The 20,789-nt window shown below is 44.3% G+C and overlaps 1 protein-coding gene across 1 annotated transcript in view; it reads left to right on the plus strand.

The window, feature by feature from the left end:
• The first annotated feature begins 584 nt into the window (after nucleotides 1-584).
• The window catches only part of LOC138780521 (leukocyte receptor cluster member 8 homolog), a 29,402-nt gene continuing 9,197 nt past the window's right edge, over nucleotides 585-20,789 (plus strand). Inside the window, exons 1-5 of the mRNA XM_069956709.1 lie at nucleotides 585-696; nucleotides 784-1,058; nucleotides 15,927-16,250; nucleotides 18,279-18,380; nucleotides 18,469-18,537. Coding sequence (XP_069812810.1) covers nucleotides 585-696; nucleotides 784-1,058; nucleotides 15,927-16,250; nucleotides 18,279-18,380; nucleotides 18,469-18,537 — 882 coding nt within the window. The remainder of the gene's footprint in view (nucleotides 697-783; nucleotides 1,059-15,926; nucleotides 16,251-18,278; nucleotides 18,381-18,468; nucleotides 18,538-20,789) is intronic.

Genomic DNA, 20,789 nt, shown 5'->3' on the forward strand with positions numbered 1-20,789 from the left:
TCCGGCGTCGGTGCCTGGGCAGGACACAGTGCCAGTTGTGCGGTCCTTTTTTTTGAACTGCCGCGCGGTTCCCACGCATCCCTGCGCCAGTGCCTGTCTTTTCATGTAAAACACACAAAGCAATGTATCTAGAGCTACATTTGTTCTAAATTAACCACCAATCTATGGATAGATCTATTGACAGTTCCATTGAAAGCTGTCAAAGTATGCTGGGAATTGTAGTTTTACACCAGTTAGAGGGACAGAGGTTGGGAAACACTGGGATAGGTGATGAATCTCTGTCCCACTGATCATACATCCAAACATCACAAGAAGTGCCTCTAGGTCGGGGGTAGGGAACCTTGGCACTCCAGCGGGGGTTACCGGTTTGACACCCCTGGTTTAGATACTCATCACCTATCCTGGGAAGTGTCATTCATGTGGGGAGGGTAAAAAACTTTACAATGCAGAACTGTAAAAAAAAAAATACTGAGTTCATATACTATTAATGTTTTATAATGTTACAGCAAATGCAAAGTTATTACATGATCTGAGGGTGGCTGATCTGTGTGTTGTACTGCATTGAAGGTTCAACACCCACCAAAATGGCAGCCACCTTGCAATGCGACACATTTCTCAAGACGCACATCCTACACGGCTTACCCATCACACTCCGCCCACCTGCTCAGCTATTGGAGAAGGTAACTGCCATCCAGAGTAATAAACAGTTACTGCGCCAATGAGAAATGGAGATTTCTTAAGAAAACATGTTCTGATTGGGTAATAGTTTTCGTCAAGAAATAGAGACGACGAATCAGGGGAGGGGGAAGTCGTTACGTCAGAGCAGCGAGCTTAGCGCTGTAGGAGCCATCCCCCGAGCTTCAGCCGAGACGGAAATCGGTGACTGTGAAGTAAAGAAGCATCGAAGTCGAATTACGAGACCGGAAATAGCTCGGAACACCCTGGGCAGTGAAGGCTTAAACCGGAGGGCGCGACACAGGCGGCGGACGGACGAGGCTTCGGTGACGGCAGTGCGAGCTCGTGACATAGGTGTTTCCTATATGAGCCGTGTGGCTGAGGTAACGGCTGTTTAGTGCTACAGGGCGGAGGCCTCTATCTGGAACTGTTTTGACCGTTGTAAGTCTGTGTCGCCCCCCCCTGTAGCTGTGAAAGTGACTGTACCATCAGGCCTGGGTTGAAGCACAGGAGACGGGCTAACCCACCCCCTGTGGGAGGAAGCCCCCGCTCCTCTATGATACAGCTCCCTTGTGTCTAATGGAGCAGTGTCATAGAGGGGCGGGGGTTTCCTCCCACTGGGGGTGGGTTAGCCCGCCTCCTGTGCTTCAGCCCAGGCCTGATGGTACAATCCCTTGAAGCTACATTTCCCATCATGCCCTGACAGACTAGGGAACATTGGGCCTCTGTTATCAAAAGTGTCGTTATCTACTGCAGCCAATCAGCGCTGACCTCTGATCCTCCACTGTTCCAAGGGATTTGCTGTCTCTTTAAAAGATAGGAGTGCCCCTTTATAGGGATTGAACCATGCACCCTGTCTCCTCCTAGCATTAAGGGGGCTTCTCAGCTGTGCAATATCCAAGCCAAGACCAACAAAATCCATAGGAGGTGAAACCAGGGGGTGCAGGAAAATAATAAAGAAAACGTATCCGTCCCTGTGCCTCGCTCTCGCTGGATGTAGTTTCCAGCTGGAAACTGGGAAGGTCACGTACCCAACTCTTCCAGCTACAATGTCACTGCCCGGCTGAGCGATTGCCCGTGTCCTGCCCCAGTCCCTGATTGGCTGAGCGGGCAGTCACTCCGCCGGGTATGTGATGATGCAGCTGGAGGACACTGCCGTCTTGCAGCTGGACCTGGCAGCAGTGCTACAGGGCACGAGGATGGGTGAGTGTTCTTATTTTCCGGCACCCTCCTGACTTCCTTCCTTTTTGAATTTTCGCCTTTACAGGGAGTAAATCTGCAAGTTAGATGCCTCATAAATTCTAATACGGCAGGGGAGTGTGGCCGTATCTTTATTTAGGAGTTCTGCTGTGCCAGTAAGAAATCTTGCTGTGTCCATCCTTTGCTGGCATCCTTAGAGTGGCATCCAACTTCTGCAGCCACTTGGAAATCAAACGCTGTGGATTCAGGTAACCGTGATGAACCCCAACAGTTTTGATAGGAATGCTCCAGACTACCTACTACTACTTAAAGTAAATCTGTCCCCCCAAGACCACCTACCAAGCTGGCAGTACCGCTAATCAGATATCGGTTAAAAAAATTAACCCAAGGACTGACCTTGTTTCTGCCTTGTGTTTTTGTTTTCATTAAAAAAAAACTTTATTTGGGCTGTGATTAGTTTCAAGGAGGCAGAGTCTGTTATTCTCTGGGCTCTAGCACCCCTACACTGTGCTGTATGACTGCAGTCAGGGGTTACAGATTCACTTTATAGGGAGTCACTCATTCACTTATCAGCAGGTGAGACAGATCTAATGTGCCGGTAGTCGTTCACACATGCAGTAACACAATGAAAATGCATCATTACGGCCAATAATCGCCCCGTGTAATAGAAGGCAACGATCAGCCGACATTGTTGCTGTAGTTTGTCTTTAACCTCTTAAAGGGAACCTGTCACCCCCCGTGCCGGGGTGACAGGCTCCCGACCCCCCGTTAGAGCCCCCTATACTTACCTAATCCCGCCGGGTCCAACGCTCATAGAGATTGACGGAGCGCTGGACTCTCCTGTCATTCTCTATGGGTGTTGGACTCATCTCTCAGCGCGCGCACCGGGCTGCAGCGGCTGAGATCTTCATCACCCGACCACCTCCAGAAGCGTGACCCGGCGGGATTAGGTAAGTATAGGGGGCTCTAACGGGGGGTCGGGAGCCTGTCACCCCGGCACGGGGGTGACAGGTTCCCTTTAAGGACCCATGACGTACCGGTACGTCATGGATCACTGTCACTTAACCCCTTAAGGACAGAGCCTGAAATGGCCTTAAGGACAGAGACAAATTTTATGAATTTGACCAGTGTCACTTTATTCATTAATAACCTTGGGATGCTTTTACCTATCTGGCTGATTCTGAGATTGTTTTCTCGTGACATATTGTACTTTACATTTCTGGTAAAATGGAGTCGATACTTATAACAAATCTTTATGAAAAAACCCAAAAGAATGTGAAAAATTGTGAAAAAATGCATTTTTCCAACTTTGAAACTTTTTTGCTTATACAGAAAATGGTTCTGCCACATAAATTATATATTAAATAGCATTAGCAACATGTCTACTTTATGTTGGCGGCATTTATTAAACTATCTTTCATTTTTTTTAGACAATAGAAAGTTTTAAACATAAGCAACAAATTTCCAAATTTTCAGTAAAATTTCAAAATCAGATATTTTTAGGGACCTGTTCAGGTTGAGGCTAGGTTCAGACGCTGTAACTGTGCGGCTGTATTTTTTATGCGGCTGTAAATGTGCGGGTGAAACTCCGGCCGTGGGAAAAAATAGACATGCGGCTCAAAACATACGGTCATTTACTTGGAAATCTGGTTCAACTAAAAATAACAAATAAAATCTTAAGAAAGTGATGCAAACACCTCTGGATACATCTGGGAAAGCAGGGAACACAGTTTACATGAATCGCTATTACCGGGGTTTGCGATCCTCTGCACTATAGCCGATGTCTCTCATGGTTAATATATTGAATTAATAAAACACATTTTCTTTGTAATAAAGTCCCTTTCATTGTTCAATAATTAAATGTAAACGATTCCATCATTTTGCAATTAAATATACTGTTAAAATAAATAGATATATAAATAAATGTATATTTATATATATATTTATTTTTTGACAGTATATTTAATTGCACAATGATGGATTCGTTAGAATTAAATTATTGAACAAAGAAACTGTATTTATTTCAACGAAAATGTGTTTTATTAATTAAATATTAATTAGTACAGGAAGCTCCATAAGCCGTTAATTCATATTCCCGGCAATAGAGCATTCTGTACTAATCATCACTTAACTTTAATTAAAACATCAAATGTTTCTTCTAATTATGTTATGACAATAGCATTATTAGAAGAAACATTTAGAATTATATGTGCGCTCAGCTGATTGGCTGTTCGGCTGAGCGCACATATAATTCTAAATGTTTCTTCTAATAATGCTATTGTCATAACATAATTAGAAGAAACATTTGATGTTTTCATTAAAGTTAAGTGATGATTAGTACAGAATGCTCTATTGCCGGGAATATGAATTAACGGCTTATGGAGCTTCCTGTACTAATTAATATTTAATTAATAAAACACATTTTCGATGAAATAAATTCAGTTTCGGTGTTCAATAATTTAATTCTAATGAATCCATCATTGTGCAATTAAATATACTGTCAAAAAATAAATATATAGATAAATATACATTTATTTATATATCTATTTATTTAACAGTATATTTAATTGCAAAATGATGGATTCGTTAGAAATAAATTATTGAACAACGAAAGTGTCTTGATTACAAAGAAAATGTGTTTTAGTAATTTAATATATTAACTATTAGAGGCATCGGCATTTGGCATCATTGCCGGCTATTTTTGAAGTACTCCGTACGGACCGCCTGTCAATCCTCGACCGCATGTCCAGCCGCAAACAATGGTCTTGTTCATTTTTTACGGGTCCGTTTACGATAGGGCCGTAGATTCAGACATAGTGTGCACTGTGCAGCCGCATATCCTATACTTCCAAACATACACACGAACCACCAAAAATACCGCCGCACAATTACAGCCGCAAATACAGCCGCACAGTTACAGCGTCTGAACCTAGCCTTAAAGTGTATTTGAGGGGCCTGTATGTTAGAAAGCCCCACAAAGCACCCCATTTCAGAAACTGCACCCCCTAAACTCTGCAAAAGCACATCCAGAAAGTGTTTTAACTTCCCTTTAGGGGAGTCACAGAAATAAAAGCTAAGTGTGTAAGAAATTTGAAAATTTTAATTTTCTGTGCAGAGATTTTATTGTAATCCAATATTTTTCATAATTATAAACCTATTACCAGAGAAATGCACCCCAATAATTATTGCCCCGTTTCTGCAGTTTATAGAAATACCCCATATGTAGCCCTATTGCGCTATTTGACGCAACCACAAGCTTCAGATACAAAGGAGCGCCTATTGAATTTCAACGCCTCTGTTATACTTGGTCATTTTTTACTGTACCACTTCAGGTTGGCAGAGGCTCTGGGGTGCCAAAACATAAAAAACACCCCTAAAGGGACACCATTTAGAAAACTACACCCCTCAAGGAATGTAACAATGGGTGCGGTGAGGATCTGGACCCCACAGGTGCTTCACAGATTTTCTGAACAATATGGCGTGAAAAAAGAAAAATACATTTTTTACACTAAAACGTTGTTCTGGCCTTCAATTTTTCATTTTCACAAAGGGATAAAAGGAATAAAAAACCACAAAACATGTAGCGCAGTTTCTCCTGAGTACGGAAATACCCAACATGTGGACATAAAGTGCCAAGCGGGTGCAGGACGAGCCTCCAAAGGGAAGGAGCGCCAATTGGCTTTTGAAAGCTGGATTTCACTGGAATGGATTTCAAGGGCCACGTCGCATTTACAGAGCCCTCGTGCTGCAAAGACACTGGAAACCCCCCACAAGTGACCCCATTCTGGAAACTACACCCCTCAAGGAATCTAACAAGGGGTGCAGTGAGCATATGGAACCCACTGGTGATGGGCACAAATGTGGAATAATGTGACGTGAAAGTGAAAATTTTCATTTTTTCACTTTCATGGCACAGATGTGCCCGTCATCAAGGGGTCCATATCCTCATTGCACCCCTTGTTAGATTCCTTGAGGAGTGTAGTTTCCAGAATGGGGTCACTTGTGGGGGATTTACAGTGTTTTGGCAGCATGAGGGCTCTGTAAGGGTGCGTTCACACCTACAGGATCTACAGCAGATCTGCAGCAGATTTGATGCTGTGTTCAGTTATTTAAATGAAATCTGCTGCAGAAAATCAGCTGCAGATCCTGTAGGTGTGAACGCACCATAAATGCGACGTGGCGTTCATCATCTATTCTCGCCAAATCCAACCTCCAAAATCCAAATGGCGCTCCTTCCCTTCGGAGGCTTGCCCTGCACCCACATGGCGCTTAATTTCCACATGTGGGGTATTTACGGACTCGGGGGAAATTGCTCTACACATTTTTTTTTTTCTCTTTTAACCCCTTGGGAAAATGATAAATTCAAGGCTAGACTAACATTATAGTGAAAAAATGTAATATTTCATTTTCACGCCACATTGTTCTACATTTGTGCCCGTCACCAGTGGGGTCCATATGCTCACTACACCCCTTGTTACATTCCTTGAGGGGTGTAGTTTCCATACTGGGGTCACTTGTGAGGGGTTTCAACTTTCTTGGCAACACAGGGGCCTTTTGAATGCAACATGGCCCCTCGAAATCCATTCCATCCAAATCCAGCCTCCAAAAGCCAAATGGCGCTCCTTCCCTTCGGAGGCTTGCCCTGCGCCCCCATGGCGCTTTATGTCCACATGTGGGGTATTTCCGTACTTAGGGGAAATTGCTCTACACATTTTTTTTTTCTCTTTTAACCCCTTGTGAAAATGATAAATTCAAGGCTAGACCAACATTATAGTGTAAAAAATGTAATATTTCATTTTCACGCCACATTGTTCCACATTTGTACCCGTCACCAGTGGGGTCCATATGCTCACTACACCCCTTGTTACATTCCTTGAGGGGTGCAGTTTCCATAATGGGGTCACTTGTGGGGGGTTTCAACTGTCTTGGCAACACATGGGCTTTTAAATGCAACATGGCCCCTCGAAATCCAATCCAGCCTTAAAAAAACCAAATGGCGCTCCTTCCCTTTGGAGGCTTACCCTGCACCCGCATGGCGCTTTATGTCCACATGTGGGATATTTCCGTACTCAGAGGAAATTGCTCTACGCATTTTGTGTTTTTTTTTAAATCTTTTAGCCCCTTGTGAAAATTTAAAAAAATCATGACAAGATCATTGATTTAGAGTAAAAATTAAAAAAAAAATGACACAATGTTGGTCTAGCCTTGATTTTTTCCATTTCCACAAGGGGTTAAAAAAGAAAATAAATGCAAAATGTGTAGGGTAATGTGCCTTATGGGCACAGGGCAAGCCACCAAAGGGACAGAGCGCCATTTAGAGGCTGGAATGGAGGATGGAGGCCATGTCGCAATTACAAAGCTCCTGTGCGGCCAGGACAGTAGAAACCCCCGACAAGCGACCCCATTATGGAAACTACACCCCATAAGGAATCTAACAAGGGGTGCAGTGAGGATATGGACCCCACTGGTGAGGGGCACTTATGTAGAACATGTGGTGTGAAAATAAAAATTACCTTTTTTTTTCATTTTCACGTCCCAAATGTGGCCGTCACCAGGGGGCCATATCCCCACTGCCCCCCTTGTTAGATTCCATATGGGGTGTAGTTTCCAGAATGGGGTCACTTGTGGGGGATTTCTACTGTGCTGGCCGCACAGAGGCTTTGTAATTGCATCATGGCATCCTCTAATGGGAATGTTGGCCATACCTATTTAGCTGGGGAAAAGGGACCATTCTAATTTATTTGGGGGTATTGGGCCAATTATTAGTTTATAAGGTTGAAAATGACAGGTGTCCATCAAACTCAACCTGTGTTGATCCAGAGGAAGGAAAAAACCCTCGTAAGGCAGACGACAGTAGCCTCATCACATGGAAAAAATTCCTTCCCGACTCCATAATGGCAATCAGAATAATCCCCGGATCAACGTGACCCCTGAAATAGGAATAAGGGACAGAATTTAGATAATGTAGAACCCCAGTGACGTGTGGTGCGCCTTGAAGCGATCCAGTATGCAGAGGCCGGGGTGATCAGGACAGGTGTCCCACTGGAAAATTGTGTCCTTCCTGATCCCCCTGTTACGCCACACTCTGCACTTCTTCTAGGGTCTCCTGTTTTCCAGTGTGCGGGACGTCACCTGGAAAATGTTGCCCTGGTATGATACGTGGTTCTTCATATCCAGAAGCGCTGGGTCCGCTCCATGGCTGCTAAATATTAGGGCTCTATTACTGCTTCTGATATTTTCGGATCGTGACGCAAGCTACAGTAGCTCGGGCAGTGAGGGACCAGAAGAGGGGGCGCTGGTATAAAAGTTATCCCCGTACAGGTGGGACCTTTATCTAGCAGTGGGAAGATCAGTTCCCGAACGATCTTCCCACTAACTCCGAAGATGGGAGGGGGGTATGCAGGATTTGGATGTCCCTTCCTTCATACACTCGCGAATCGCGACAAATTGATAACTGATAACTCCTTTTTGGCGTAGGGTGTTTTTTTTTTATATCCTACTGCCACGGTCTGCTGATAAGTGCCGCATGTGCGGCACTTATCAGCAACGCCATTTTTGGCGTCGTTTTTTTTTTTCATACTTACTGTAAAAAAACACGTAAGAAACACTACATTACACCACACTACACTACATTGAATAAAGTTTGACACTATATCACTACATACCCCATATACCAATCCCCATATAAAAGTGGCCCCCGGTGTGTTTTTGGTATCAGACGCATACGTTATTATTGCCTCCGACACCGAAACAGCCAGTGAGGATGAATGGGGGGATCCTTTTTCCCTCCATTCATTCTCATCCTCATCATCCAGTGACGTGTCTGGGGGTAGCGTAGCGTATTCTGCCCCCCAGACATGTCTTTTCCGCCAGTACCGTCCCAATAAGAGATGACGGTATGGCGTGAAATTCTACACACTCTGTGAGAGTACCTCAGGGTACACTTACAGATTTAGGGTACGTGCACACTGCGGAATGGCGAAGGATAACCCTTTGTGCATTCCGCAGCTGGCACCCGCCGGCGGACTGATGCAGGCGTGTGTCTCCACCCATGTCATAGACTCCATTCTAGGGCTGGGCGATTAATCGAATTAATTCGATTAATTCGCCCAGAAAGTTAGAATCGATTAGATTTTTTGTGAAAATCGTAAATATTATTTTCACAAAAAATAATTTCAGCAGGACGGGTGGTGCGGCCCGGAGTGTGCGGCGACGCGGCACTAAGTGTCAGGCGGTGCGGGAGCTGCGGTGAGGTGCTGGGAGTATCGGGGCGACCAGGAACTGCAGCGCTGAGGAGCGAGCAGGCGGTGCGGTGCCGAGTGTCTGGCGGGCGGTGTGGCGCTGAGTGTCAGGCGGGCAGGACCTGCGGCAAGGTACCGGGAGTGTCGGGGCGGATGGGAACTGCGGCGCTGAGTGTCTGGCGGGCGGGCGGTGCAGGGCGGTGAGGTGCAGGGCGAGTGGGCAGTCCGCTTAAAAGAGCAGTGAGTGACTGACCTGCCCCCGCCCCTTACACACAGCGTCCCGCTCCCCTCTTGGCCACACATGCAGGTCCCCGGTATCTGGAGTAGGCTACAGGGACTGTACAATTGGGTGCTTGGGCGCTATCACCCTATTGTACAGTCCCTGCAGGCTCCTCCAGAGACCGGGGACCTGCATGTGTGCCAGGGTGAGGAGAGGAGGAGGGTTATGTGCACTCCTGCCTCAGTTACCCCCACTGTACTGCTACTATCCCCCCCCCCCTCATCTTTACCTGTACTACTACCACACCCCTCATCCTATACCTGTATTACTACCACCACACCCATCATCCTATACCTGTACTACTACTACACCCCTCATCCTATACCTGTACTACTACTACTACACCCATCATCCTATACCTGTACTACTACACCCCTCATCCTATACCTGTATTACTACCACCACACCCATCATCCTATACCTGTACTACTACTACTACACCCCTCATCCTATACCTGTACTACTACTACTACTACTACTACACCCCTCATCCTATACCTGTACTACTACTACTACTACACCCCTCATCCTATACCTGTACTACTACTACTACTACTACTACACCCCTCATCCTATACCTGTACTACTACTACTACACCCCTCATCCTATACCTGTACTACTACACCCCTCATCCTATACCTGTACTACTACTACTACTACACCCCTCATCCTATACCTGTACTACTACTACTACTACTACTACTACTACACCCCTCATCCTATACCTGTACTACTACTACACCCCTCATCCTATACCTGTACTACTACTACTACTACACCCCTCATCCTATACCTGTATTACTACCACCACACCCCTCATCCTATACCTGTACTACTACTACTACTACTACTACTACTACTACACCCCTCATCCTATACATGTTCTACTACCACCACACCCATCATCCTATACCTGTACTACTACTTTTACAAATCCCCTCATCTGTACTACTACATCCCTCATCTTTACCTGTACTACTACACCCTACCTAGATGGAGGCACAAAGAAGATCTCCTACACTATATGGGGGCACAGAGTACATAGGGCACATATTTGGGAAAACTACTTATATGGGGCACACAATGGGCTTGTCTACTACAGGGGGAGCACTGTTACAGTGGGAAACAATACAGTTGTGTCAAACGTTATTAAAGTAGTATCTGATGCTGCAAGGAGCAAAATGTTGTTTATTTAATAAAAAGAAAAAAAAATGAGATTTAAAGATTCGAGAATCAAAAATTTTAAAAAATCGAGATTTTATTTTTTGGCCATATCGCCCAGCCCTACTCCATCCAATGCATGGGTGGATTCCATCGTCCGTCCAAAGAATGAATACGTTGGACAGAGAGCGGAATCCGCCCGTGCATAGAATGGAGTCTATGACACGGACGGAGACGCGCGCCCGCATCAGTCTGACGGTGGGTGCCAGCTGCGGAATGCACAAAGGGTTATCCTTTGCCATTGTGCAGTGTGCACGTACCCTTAGAGTGCATGAAGGAAGGGACACCCGAATACAGCCCCCAGATGCCCCCCCATCCTCCGAGTTAGTGGGAAGATCAGTTCCCGAACGATCTTCCCACTGCTGGATAAAGGTTACCACCTGTACAGGGATAACTTTTATACCAGCACCCCCTCTTCTGGTCCCTCGCTGCCTGAGCTACTGTAGCTTGCGGCACGATCCGAACATATCAGAAGTAGTAATAGCGCCCTAATATTTAGCAGCCATGGAGCGGACCCAGCGCTTCTGGATATGAAGGACCCTGTATCGCACCAGGACAACATTTTCCAGGTGACGTCCCCCACACTGGAGAAAGGGAGACCCCAGAAGAAGTGCAGAGTGTGGTGTAACAGGGGGATCAGGAAGGACACCATTTTCCAGTGTGATGCCTGTCCTGATCGCCCCGGCCTCTGCATACAGGATCGCTCCAAGGCGCACCACACGTCACTGGGGTTCTACATTATCTAAATTCTGTCCCTTATTCCTATTTCAGGGGTCACGTTGATCCAGGGATTATTCTGATTGCCATTATGGAGTTGGGAAGGAATTTTTTCCCTGTGATGAGGCTACTGTCGTCTGCCTTACAAGGTTTTTTTTTGCCTTCCTCTGGATCAACACAGGTTGAATTTGATGGACACCTGTCATTTTCAACCTTATAAACTAATAATTGGCCTAATACCCCCAAATAAATTAGAATTGTCCCTTTTCCCCAGCTAAATAGGTATGGCTGCCATTCCCATTAGAGGATGCCATGATGCAATTACAAAGCCTCTGTGCTGCCAGGGCAGTAGAAACCCCCCACAAGTGACCCCATTCTGGAAACTACACCCCATAAGGAATCTAACAAGAGGGGCAGCGGGTATATGGCCCCCTGGTGACGGCCACATTTGTCACGTGAAAATGAAAAAATTTATTTTCACGGCACATGTTCTACACATGTGCCCGTCACCAGTGGGGTCCATATGCTCACTGCACCCCTCGTTAGACTCCTTATGGGGTGTAATTTCCAGAATGGGGTCACTTGTGGGAGGTTTCTACTGTCCTGGCAGCACAGGAGCTTTATAATTACGACATGGCCTCCATCCTTCATTCCAGCCTCTAAATGGCGCTCTGTCCCTTTGGTGGCTTGCCCTGTGCCCACATGGCACATTATGTCCACATGTGGGGTATTTTCGTACTCGGGGGAAATTACCCTACACGTTTTGCATTTATTTTCTTTTTTAACCCCTTGTGGAAATGGAAAAAAATTAAGGCTAGACCAACATTTAGTGTAATTTTTTTAAAATTTTTACTCTAAATCATTGATCTTGTCATGATTTTTTCATTTTCACAAGGGGCTAAAAGATAAAAAAAAAAACACAAAATGTGTAGAGCAATTTCCTCTGAGTACGGAAATACCCCACATGTGGACATAAAGCGCCATGCGGGTGCAGGGTAAGCCTCCGAAGAGAAGGAGCGCCATTTGGATTTTGGAGGTTGGATTTGGCTAGAATGGATTTTGAGGGGCCATGTTGCATTTAAAAGACCCCTGTGTTGCAAAGACAGTTGAAACCCCCCACAAGTGACCCCATTATGAAAACTACACCCCTCAAGGAATGTAACAAGGGGTGTAGTGAGCATATGGACCCCACTGGTGACGGGCACAAATGTGGAACAATGTGGCGTGAAAATGAAATATTACATTTTTTACACTATAATGTTGGTCTAGCCTTGAATTTATCATTTTCACAAGGGGTTAAAAGAGAAAAAAACACAAAATGTGTAGAGCAATTTCCCCCAAATCCGTAAATACCCCACATGTGGACATAAAGCGCCATGTGGGCGCAGGGCAAGCCTCCGAAGGGAAGGAGCGCCATTTGGATTTTGGAGGTTGGATTTGGCTAGAATGGATGATGAACGCCATGTCGCATTTACAGAGCTCTGGTGCTGCCAAGACAGTGGAAACCCCCCAAAAGTGACCCCATTCTGGAAACTACACCCCTCAAGAAATCTGACAAGTGGTGCAATGAGGATATGGACCCCTTGATGACGGGCACATTTGTGCCGTGAAAGTGAAAAAATTTAAAATTTCACTTTCACGTCACATTTTTCCACATTTGTGCCCGTCACCAGTGGGGTCCATATGCTCACTGACCTTCTTGTTAGATTCCTTGAGGGGTGTAGTTTCCAGAATGGGATCACTTGTGGGGGGTTTCCAGTGTTTTGGCAGCACGAGGGCTCTGTAAATGCGACGTGGCCCTTGAAATCCATTCCAGTGAAATCCAGCTTCCAAAAGCCAATTGGCGCTCCTTCCCTTTGGAGGCTCGTCCTGCACCCGCTTGGCACTTTATGTCCACATGTGGAGTATTTCCGTACTCGGGGGAAACTGCGCTACTTGTTTTGTGAGTTTTTTTTCCTTTTATCCCTTTGTGAAAATGAAAAATTGAAGGCTAGAACGTTTTAGTGTAAAAAATACTTATGTCTTTTTTCACGCCACATTGTTCGGATAATCTGTGAAGCACCTGTGGGGTCCAGATCCTCACCGCACCCCTTGTTACATTCCTTGAGGGGTATAGTTTTCTAAATGGTGTCCCTTTAGGGGTGTTTTTTAGATTTTGGCACCCCAGAGCCTCTGCCAACCTGAAGTGGTACAGTCAAAAATGACCAAATATAACGGAGGCGTTGAAATTCACTAGGCGCTCCCTTATATCTGAGGCTTGTGGTTGCGTCAAATAGCACAATAGGGCCACATATGGGGCATTTCTATAAACTGCAGAAATGGGGCAATCAATATTGGGGTGCATTTCTCTGCTAATAGGTTGATCATTATGAAAGATATTGGATTACAATAAAATCTCTGCACAGAAAATAAAAATTTTCAAATTTCTTACACACTTCGCTTTTATTTCTGTGACTCCCCTAAAGGGTTAAAAAACTTTCTGGATGTGCTTTTGCAGAGTTTAGGGGGTGCAGTTTCTGAAATGGGGTGCTTTGTGGGGCTATCTAACATACAGGCCCCTCAAATACACTTTGAACTTGAACAGGTCCCTAAAAATATCTGATTTTGAAATTTTACAGAAAATTTGGAAAATTGCTGCTAATGTTTTAAGCTTCCTATTGTCTAAAAAAAATGAAATATAGTTTAATAAATGCTGCCAACATAAAGTAGACATGTTGCTAATGCTATTTAATATATAATTTATGTGGCATAACCATTTTCTGTATAAGCAGAAAGGTTTCAAAGTTTGAAAAATGCATTTTTTTTAACAATTTTTCACGTTATTTTGGTGTTTTTCATAAAGATTCGTCATGAGTATCGACTCCATTTTACCAGAAATGTAAAGTACAATATGTCACGAGAAAACAATCTCAGAATCAGCCGGATAGGTAAAAGCATCCCGAAGTTATTAATGAATAAAGTGACTCTGGTCATATTCATAAAATTTGTCTCTGTCCTTAACCCCTAGACGACCCAGGGCGTATAGTTACGCCATGGAAGTCTGTCCCCAGACGACCTAGGGCGTAACTGTACGCCCTGGGTGTTTCTCCCGCTATGAAGCGTGCTCCGGAGCGGAGCGCGCTTCATAGCAGGTGGGGGCCGGCTGCAATCAGCAGCCGGGACCTCACCGGTAATGACACGCTGCAGCGATCGCGCTGCCGCGTGTCATTAACTCCTTAAGTGTTTAAGTGTAAGTGACAGGGGGAGTCCCCTGTCACTTACCGATCGGTAAACCGGGCCTCCGGAGGTCTCTTACCTGCCTCTGTGCGGTCCGATCGGCGATCTGCTACACTAAGCCTGCACAGGCAGGCTCAATGAGCAGATCGCCGATAACACTGATCAATGCTATGCCTATGGCATAGCATTCATCAGTGTAGAAATCAAACTAATCTATGTAAAAGTCCCCCAAAGGGACTTCAAATGTGTAAAAAAGAAAAAGTTAAAAACACTAACACACTACTCCAAAACCCCTCCCCCAATAAAAGTTTAAATCACCCCCTTTCCCATTATATAAATAAAACATATAAAAATAAATAAATAGATAAACATATAATATACCGTAGCGTGCGTAATTGTCCGATCTATTAAAATATAACAAGCGTCATTGCGAACGGTAAACGGCGTACACGAAAAGAGGGAAAAAAGTGCGCGGATTACTGATTTTATGTTACAATATATATAAAAAAAAATAATAAAAAGTGATCAAAACATCCAATCTTCACAAATATGGTATTAATAAAAACTAGAGATCATGGCGGAAAAAATGACACCCTATACAGCCCCGTAGGTGAAAAAATAAAACCGTTATAAGCGTCACAATAGTCCCATTTTATTTATAATTAATTGCCAAAAAAAAGGATTTCATTTAAAAAAAATATATAACATTAGAGAATCTGCGTAAACCTGCATATGGTTGTGTTCGGACTGACCTATAGAGTAATGGTATCATGTCGCTTTTACCATATAGTGCATTACGTAGACACAGGAACCCCCCAAACGTTACCATATTGCATTCTTTTTTGCGATTTCACCAATTTATATCTTCATAAATAATATATTTGGAATTCCATCATACATGTTATGGTAAAATGAAAGAAACCATTACAAAGTACAACTATTCCTGTAACAAATAAGCCCTTACATGGCCTGTAGATAAAAAACTGAAAGTGCTGGAGCTCTTAGAAGGGGAGGAGGGAAAAACGGAAACACTAAGATCAAAATTTGCGCGGTCCACTGGGTCATTTTGGGCCTGGTCCTCAAAGGGTTAAGGCCATTTCAGGCTCTGTCCTTAAGGGGTTAATGATGAAGTGGTTATGTCTCGACAACTTATTTAGTCTATAACCCATCAGTCATATATGATATAGTAATAACTCAGGAGTAGTTCCAAGTATGGCTACTATCATTGAGCGTGAGGGGTCCCAAATCCCTGTAGTTGTCAGATAAGGTCCTGGCATGCGCCATTGTTCTTAGATGGTTGAGTGAGTACGTTTGATGGTTTCTGATGGCACTATTCATATCCATGTGTTGTCATTTTACCATCTCTATGCTTTAGACAGTTTACTTCATACCAGTTTCCTTTATCCTTGTTAGGAATGAGCAAAACCTAAACAAACGAGACCACAAAAAGAACATGACTATGGATTTCGAGGATCCTGAAAAAGATTCAAAAAAAGAAAATCGAGCAGCACGCTTCCAGCATGGGCACACTCCAAAAAAGCTGCGTGTTGAGCCTTTAGTTCTGCAGCTTCCTAATCTAGATGATTCGGGTAATTTGGACTGGAATGAGCTAAAAATTGTGGGAACGTCACAGGACATGACGAAAACTTACCTACGTTTGACCTGTGCTCCGGATCCATCAACTGTTCGGCCTGTTTCTGTAAGACTTCAGATCCTTTTTTTTCTCCCTATCTTACGTATGTTATAAACTCAGTATGTGTCTCCATTATACTTATTACTAGGGATAAGCGAATCTACAGTAAGGATGAAGCGAATCGCTTTGTCCCTATCTGTATTCCGCTCATCGGGCTGCGGCGCTTTGAAATGTGCGCCGCTCCTTGTTAGGTGCTGGGAAAAGATGGATCCCGTCCTGGGAATCTTTTCCCAGTTTTCCAGGATGGGATCCATCAGTTTTCCAGCACCTGGGAAGGAGCGGCGCACACTTCAAAGCGCCACAGCCCGATGAGCGGAATACAGATAGGGACGAAGCGATTCGCTTCGTCCTTACTGTAGATTCGCTCATCCCTACTTTTTACCAGTGCTTTTTTTTTTAACAATATTTTATTGAAGTTATACATAAATACAAAGTGATAAGAACAATCATATAATAATAGATAAACTATGACAAGTCAGTAGACTTATATAAAATTACATAAATAAATATAACAAATCATTAAAACAAACAAGAAAGTAACCAATTATTGCTCTAACATACAAATGAAGTAAAATTGTATCATAGTATGCTCTATATCAAGTACAGGTAAGTACTCCCTGGGTACCTACAACTATTGCTTTGTGATACCAAGCTGTATTGGAAAATTGTTGCATAACAGAATTTCTTTCTTCTGTAGACAGAGCATTCACTATAAAAAGTTTCCATTTTTTCATGAAAGAAACCGTAAACTTTTCATTACTACGTAGGGTATCAATCATTTCCCAATGAAGGGTTTCTTTGAGATTATCAACCAACTCTGGTATTGTAGGGGATGTAGACTTGAGCCAATGATTTAAAAGGCATTTAAGGGCTAACAATAGAGTAAGGTGAACTCCAGGAGGAACAGTCCTTCTGGCTGAGAGAGCCTCACTTCCTTCCGTCACATCATGGAACAAATAACAGATTGGATCAAAAGGCAGAGACGTGCCCCAAGTGTTTGTTAGAAAAGATTCTATCAATTTCCAATAAAGGTGGACATGGGGACACAGCCATACACAGTGAAAGAGATCAGCTTTAGATTTAGCACATTTAGGACAGTGTTGTAAATAACCTACTATGTGTTGAGTATAAGAGAGATTAAAAGCATATATTGCTTTGTTTAACAGTCAGAAGTGGAGCTCTCTCAATTTTGTGTGGACGAATTTAATTCCGTTCAGTAATCGTTGTTCTAAATCATTACATTGTAAGTCGTCATACCATTTTTTCACAAATGCCGGGGGGGGGGGGGGGGGGGCACTGTCAAAAGAAATGGAGGAAAGCATTTGGTATATTTGTGACAGGGAAAGTCGTAAGGTCGTTCTGGAGCAAAGAAGGTCAAACGGTCCCGATTTTTCTGCAATGGCTATTGATTGAACTCGGTTGCTTGCTAATTTGAGAAGTTTATAGTACTGTACTTCTTGTTCTTGGGGCAAGTCATATTGTTCTCTCAGTCGATCCCAGGAAAGAAATATTCCTTTTTCAGAATCAAGTAAGTGACCTAAATTAGTGATATTCCTTTCCTTCCATACTGTATGGTCAGGGTTTCTAATTCCAGGTCGGAATAATGGCGAATTCCACAAGGGAAGATATTTAGAAAGTTTGAAGGGTAAATTGTATAGTTTCCTGACAGTTTTCCAAGTCGCTATTGTGTCTCTAAGAATGACATTTTGCCTGAAATGAGTAGGTAATTCAGAGATGGTACTGTGAAGGAGTGCGGATAAAGGCCATGGATGGGTAAGGGATGATTCTAGTGAGAAGTTAGAAAAGTAAGAGGTGTGATTGAGCCAATCTCTAATATGTCTGTATGCTAGATTGTATAACCTGATATCAGGTAGTTGAGCTCCTGTTTTTGGAATCTTTGTGGTATTCTGAGCAGTAATAGAAATAAGAGTTAGACAAAATATGCATAGTTGTCACTGAACATGTGAAAGGTTTTAAATGTTAGTTTTATTAGCACTAAAGTTATTAGCACTAAAGTTAATCTTTGATTTATAGGTCTTGCGAACGTCTTTGACAATGGTAAAAGGGCATTTTAAGGAAAAACAAGACTATGCATTTGCATGTGAGCAGTTGAAATCAATACGTCAAGACTTGATGGTATGTGCCACTAAGGGGGTCTGGTGAGGGATCTAAGGGTCCTCTCATATTTTCAGTGCTTGTTTTAAAGCTCATGTCTGCTTTACAGGTCCAGGGCATTCGTACAGAGTTTACTGTTGAAGTCTACGAGACCCATGCACGGATAGCACTGGAAAAGGTACGCTTTCTGCTACATTAAAGCATTTGTTAGAGGAATATAATTCTGGTCTAAAGCATTTTTCACCTATCCTTAGCCCTGTGATGAGCCATTGCCATCAGTGCCAGAGACTTTGAATTCAGCAGCACAGTGCATGCTCTGCCGCCGCACCATTCAACCTACTCTTAGCCCTTAGATCTTGCAGAAGCTATAGGAACTAGAGTTGGGGGGGGGGACTTTTTTGCAGATAAGTTTGGCTATGTGAGTTGTGCATGGAGCATGACTCTCAGGCTTTCTATGCGAGTCCTGGCAGTGTTTAAAGGGGTTATTCAGGCTTACAAAAACATGGTTGCTCACTTTTAGAAGTAGACCTTTCTTTTCATTATTTTGACTGTGGTTTTGCACAGCTTCATTCCATTCAAGTGAATAGAGCTGAATTTTAATACCTATTGTAATAACTTTTTTTCTAGTCTTCAATAGACTTGCATAATAAAAAAACAATTTTTTTTTTGTATAGCACCAACAGTTTCCGCAGCAAAAAAAATAATTCAGAAATTAAAAATCCATATATTCCTACGCCCCCAAAACCCGTGCCTTAACGCAAACGGGCGTACATTTACGCCCGCGGTTTCCCCGATCGCTGCGTGTACACACGCAGCGATCGGGGAAGATGGCCTGATATAATGTATAGCAGGCCATCCCTGCTTGTCGGCACGGGATGTGATTAACCCCTCCCATGCTGACGATCGCTGCTATTGGCTGATCAATTCAGAACAGCCAATGGCGCCGATCTGCAGCTTTCCGGGTCATCGGTGACCCGATGGCCCGGAAAGCAATGGCGGTCGGTGCTGTCCGAGAACCACGGTAATGGTGGCCACGGTGCCACGTCCCGATCGCCGTGATCGGCCGGCCGATCACAGTGATATAAGTACCCCATGAAAGGGTTAAATACCTGCTATGGACACCTCAGCTAGGTACTCACCTGATCCAGCGTCCTGATTGCGTCTTCCGGGTCCGATCGCGTCCTCGTCTTTGTCTGCGTCTTCGTCCTTTTCCGGCGGTCCCCATCGGCAATCATCGGCTCCAGCGTTGTCAAGCTTCGGCTTTTTCCGGAATTTGCGTTCTACTGCCCCCTAGCGGCTGATAAGTGTATATAATACACATATCAGTAGCTATAGGGTTGAAGAAAGTTTTTTTTTTTTTCCGCACCCTATCGCCGCTGAGTGCTGATCAGCATCGCGTGTAAGTGCGCCACTGATCAGCAACTCCTCTTTTTTGGCGTAGGGTGTTTTTTTCCCATATCCTACAGCCACGGTCTGCTTATAAGTGCCGTACATTTATTGGCAACTCCTTTCTTGGCGTAGGTTTTTTTTTTTATACTTAATGTTAAAAACACATGTAAAAAACACCATTACACTACACGGAATAAAGTTTTACACTACACCACTACACATTTACATACCCCATATACCAATCCCCGTATAAAAAAGGCCCCCCAGGGTGTTTTCGGTATCAGACGCATACGTTATTATTGCCTCCGACACTGAAACAGCCAGTGAGGATGAATGGGGGGGGGATCCTTCTTTCCTCCATTCATCCTCATCATCCAGTGACGTGTTTGGGGATAGCGTAGCGTACGCTGCCCCCCAGACACGTCTTTTCCGCCAGTACCGTCCCAATAAGAGATGACGGTATGGCGTGAAATTCTACAAACTCTGTGAGAGTACCTCAGGGTACACTTACAGATTTAGGGTACGTGCACACTGCGGAATGGCGAAGCATAACCCTTTGTGCATTCCGCAGCTGGCACCCAACGGCGGACTGAAGCGGGCGAGCGTCTCCACCCGTGTCATAGACTCCATTCTATGCACAGGCGGATTCCGTCGTCCATCCAGAGAATGAACACAGGGTGGAATCCGCCTGTACATAGAATGGAGTCTATGACATGAGCGGAGACGCGCGCCCCCATCAGTCCGCCGGTGGGTGCCAGCTGCGGAATGCACAAAGGGTTATCCTTCGCCATTCCGCAGTGTGCACGTACCCTTAGAGTGTATGAAGGAAGGGACACCCGAATCCAGCCCCCAGATGCCCCCCCATCCTCCGAGCTAGTGAGGGGATCGTTCGGGAACTGATCTTCCCACTGCTGGATAAAGGTTACCACCTGTACGGGGTTAACTTTTATACCAGCACCCCCTCTTCCGGTTCCTCGCTGCCCGAGCTACTGTAGCTTGCGGCACGATCCGAAAATATCAGAAGCAATAATACCAGCCCTA

This window comes from Dendropsophus ebraccatus, unplaced genomic scaffold (genome assembly GCF_027789765.1).
Source record: "Dendropsophus ebraccatus isolate aDenEbr1 unplaced genomic scaffold, aDenEbr1.pat pat_scaffold_835_ctg1, whole genome shotgun sequence".
NCBI lineage: Eukaryota > Metazoa > Chordata > Amphibia > Anura > Hylidae > Dendropsophus > Dendropsophus ebraccatus.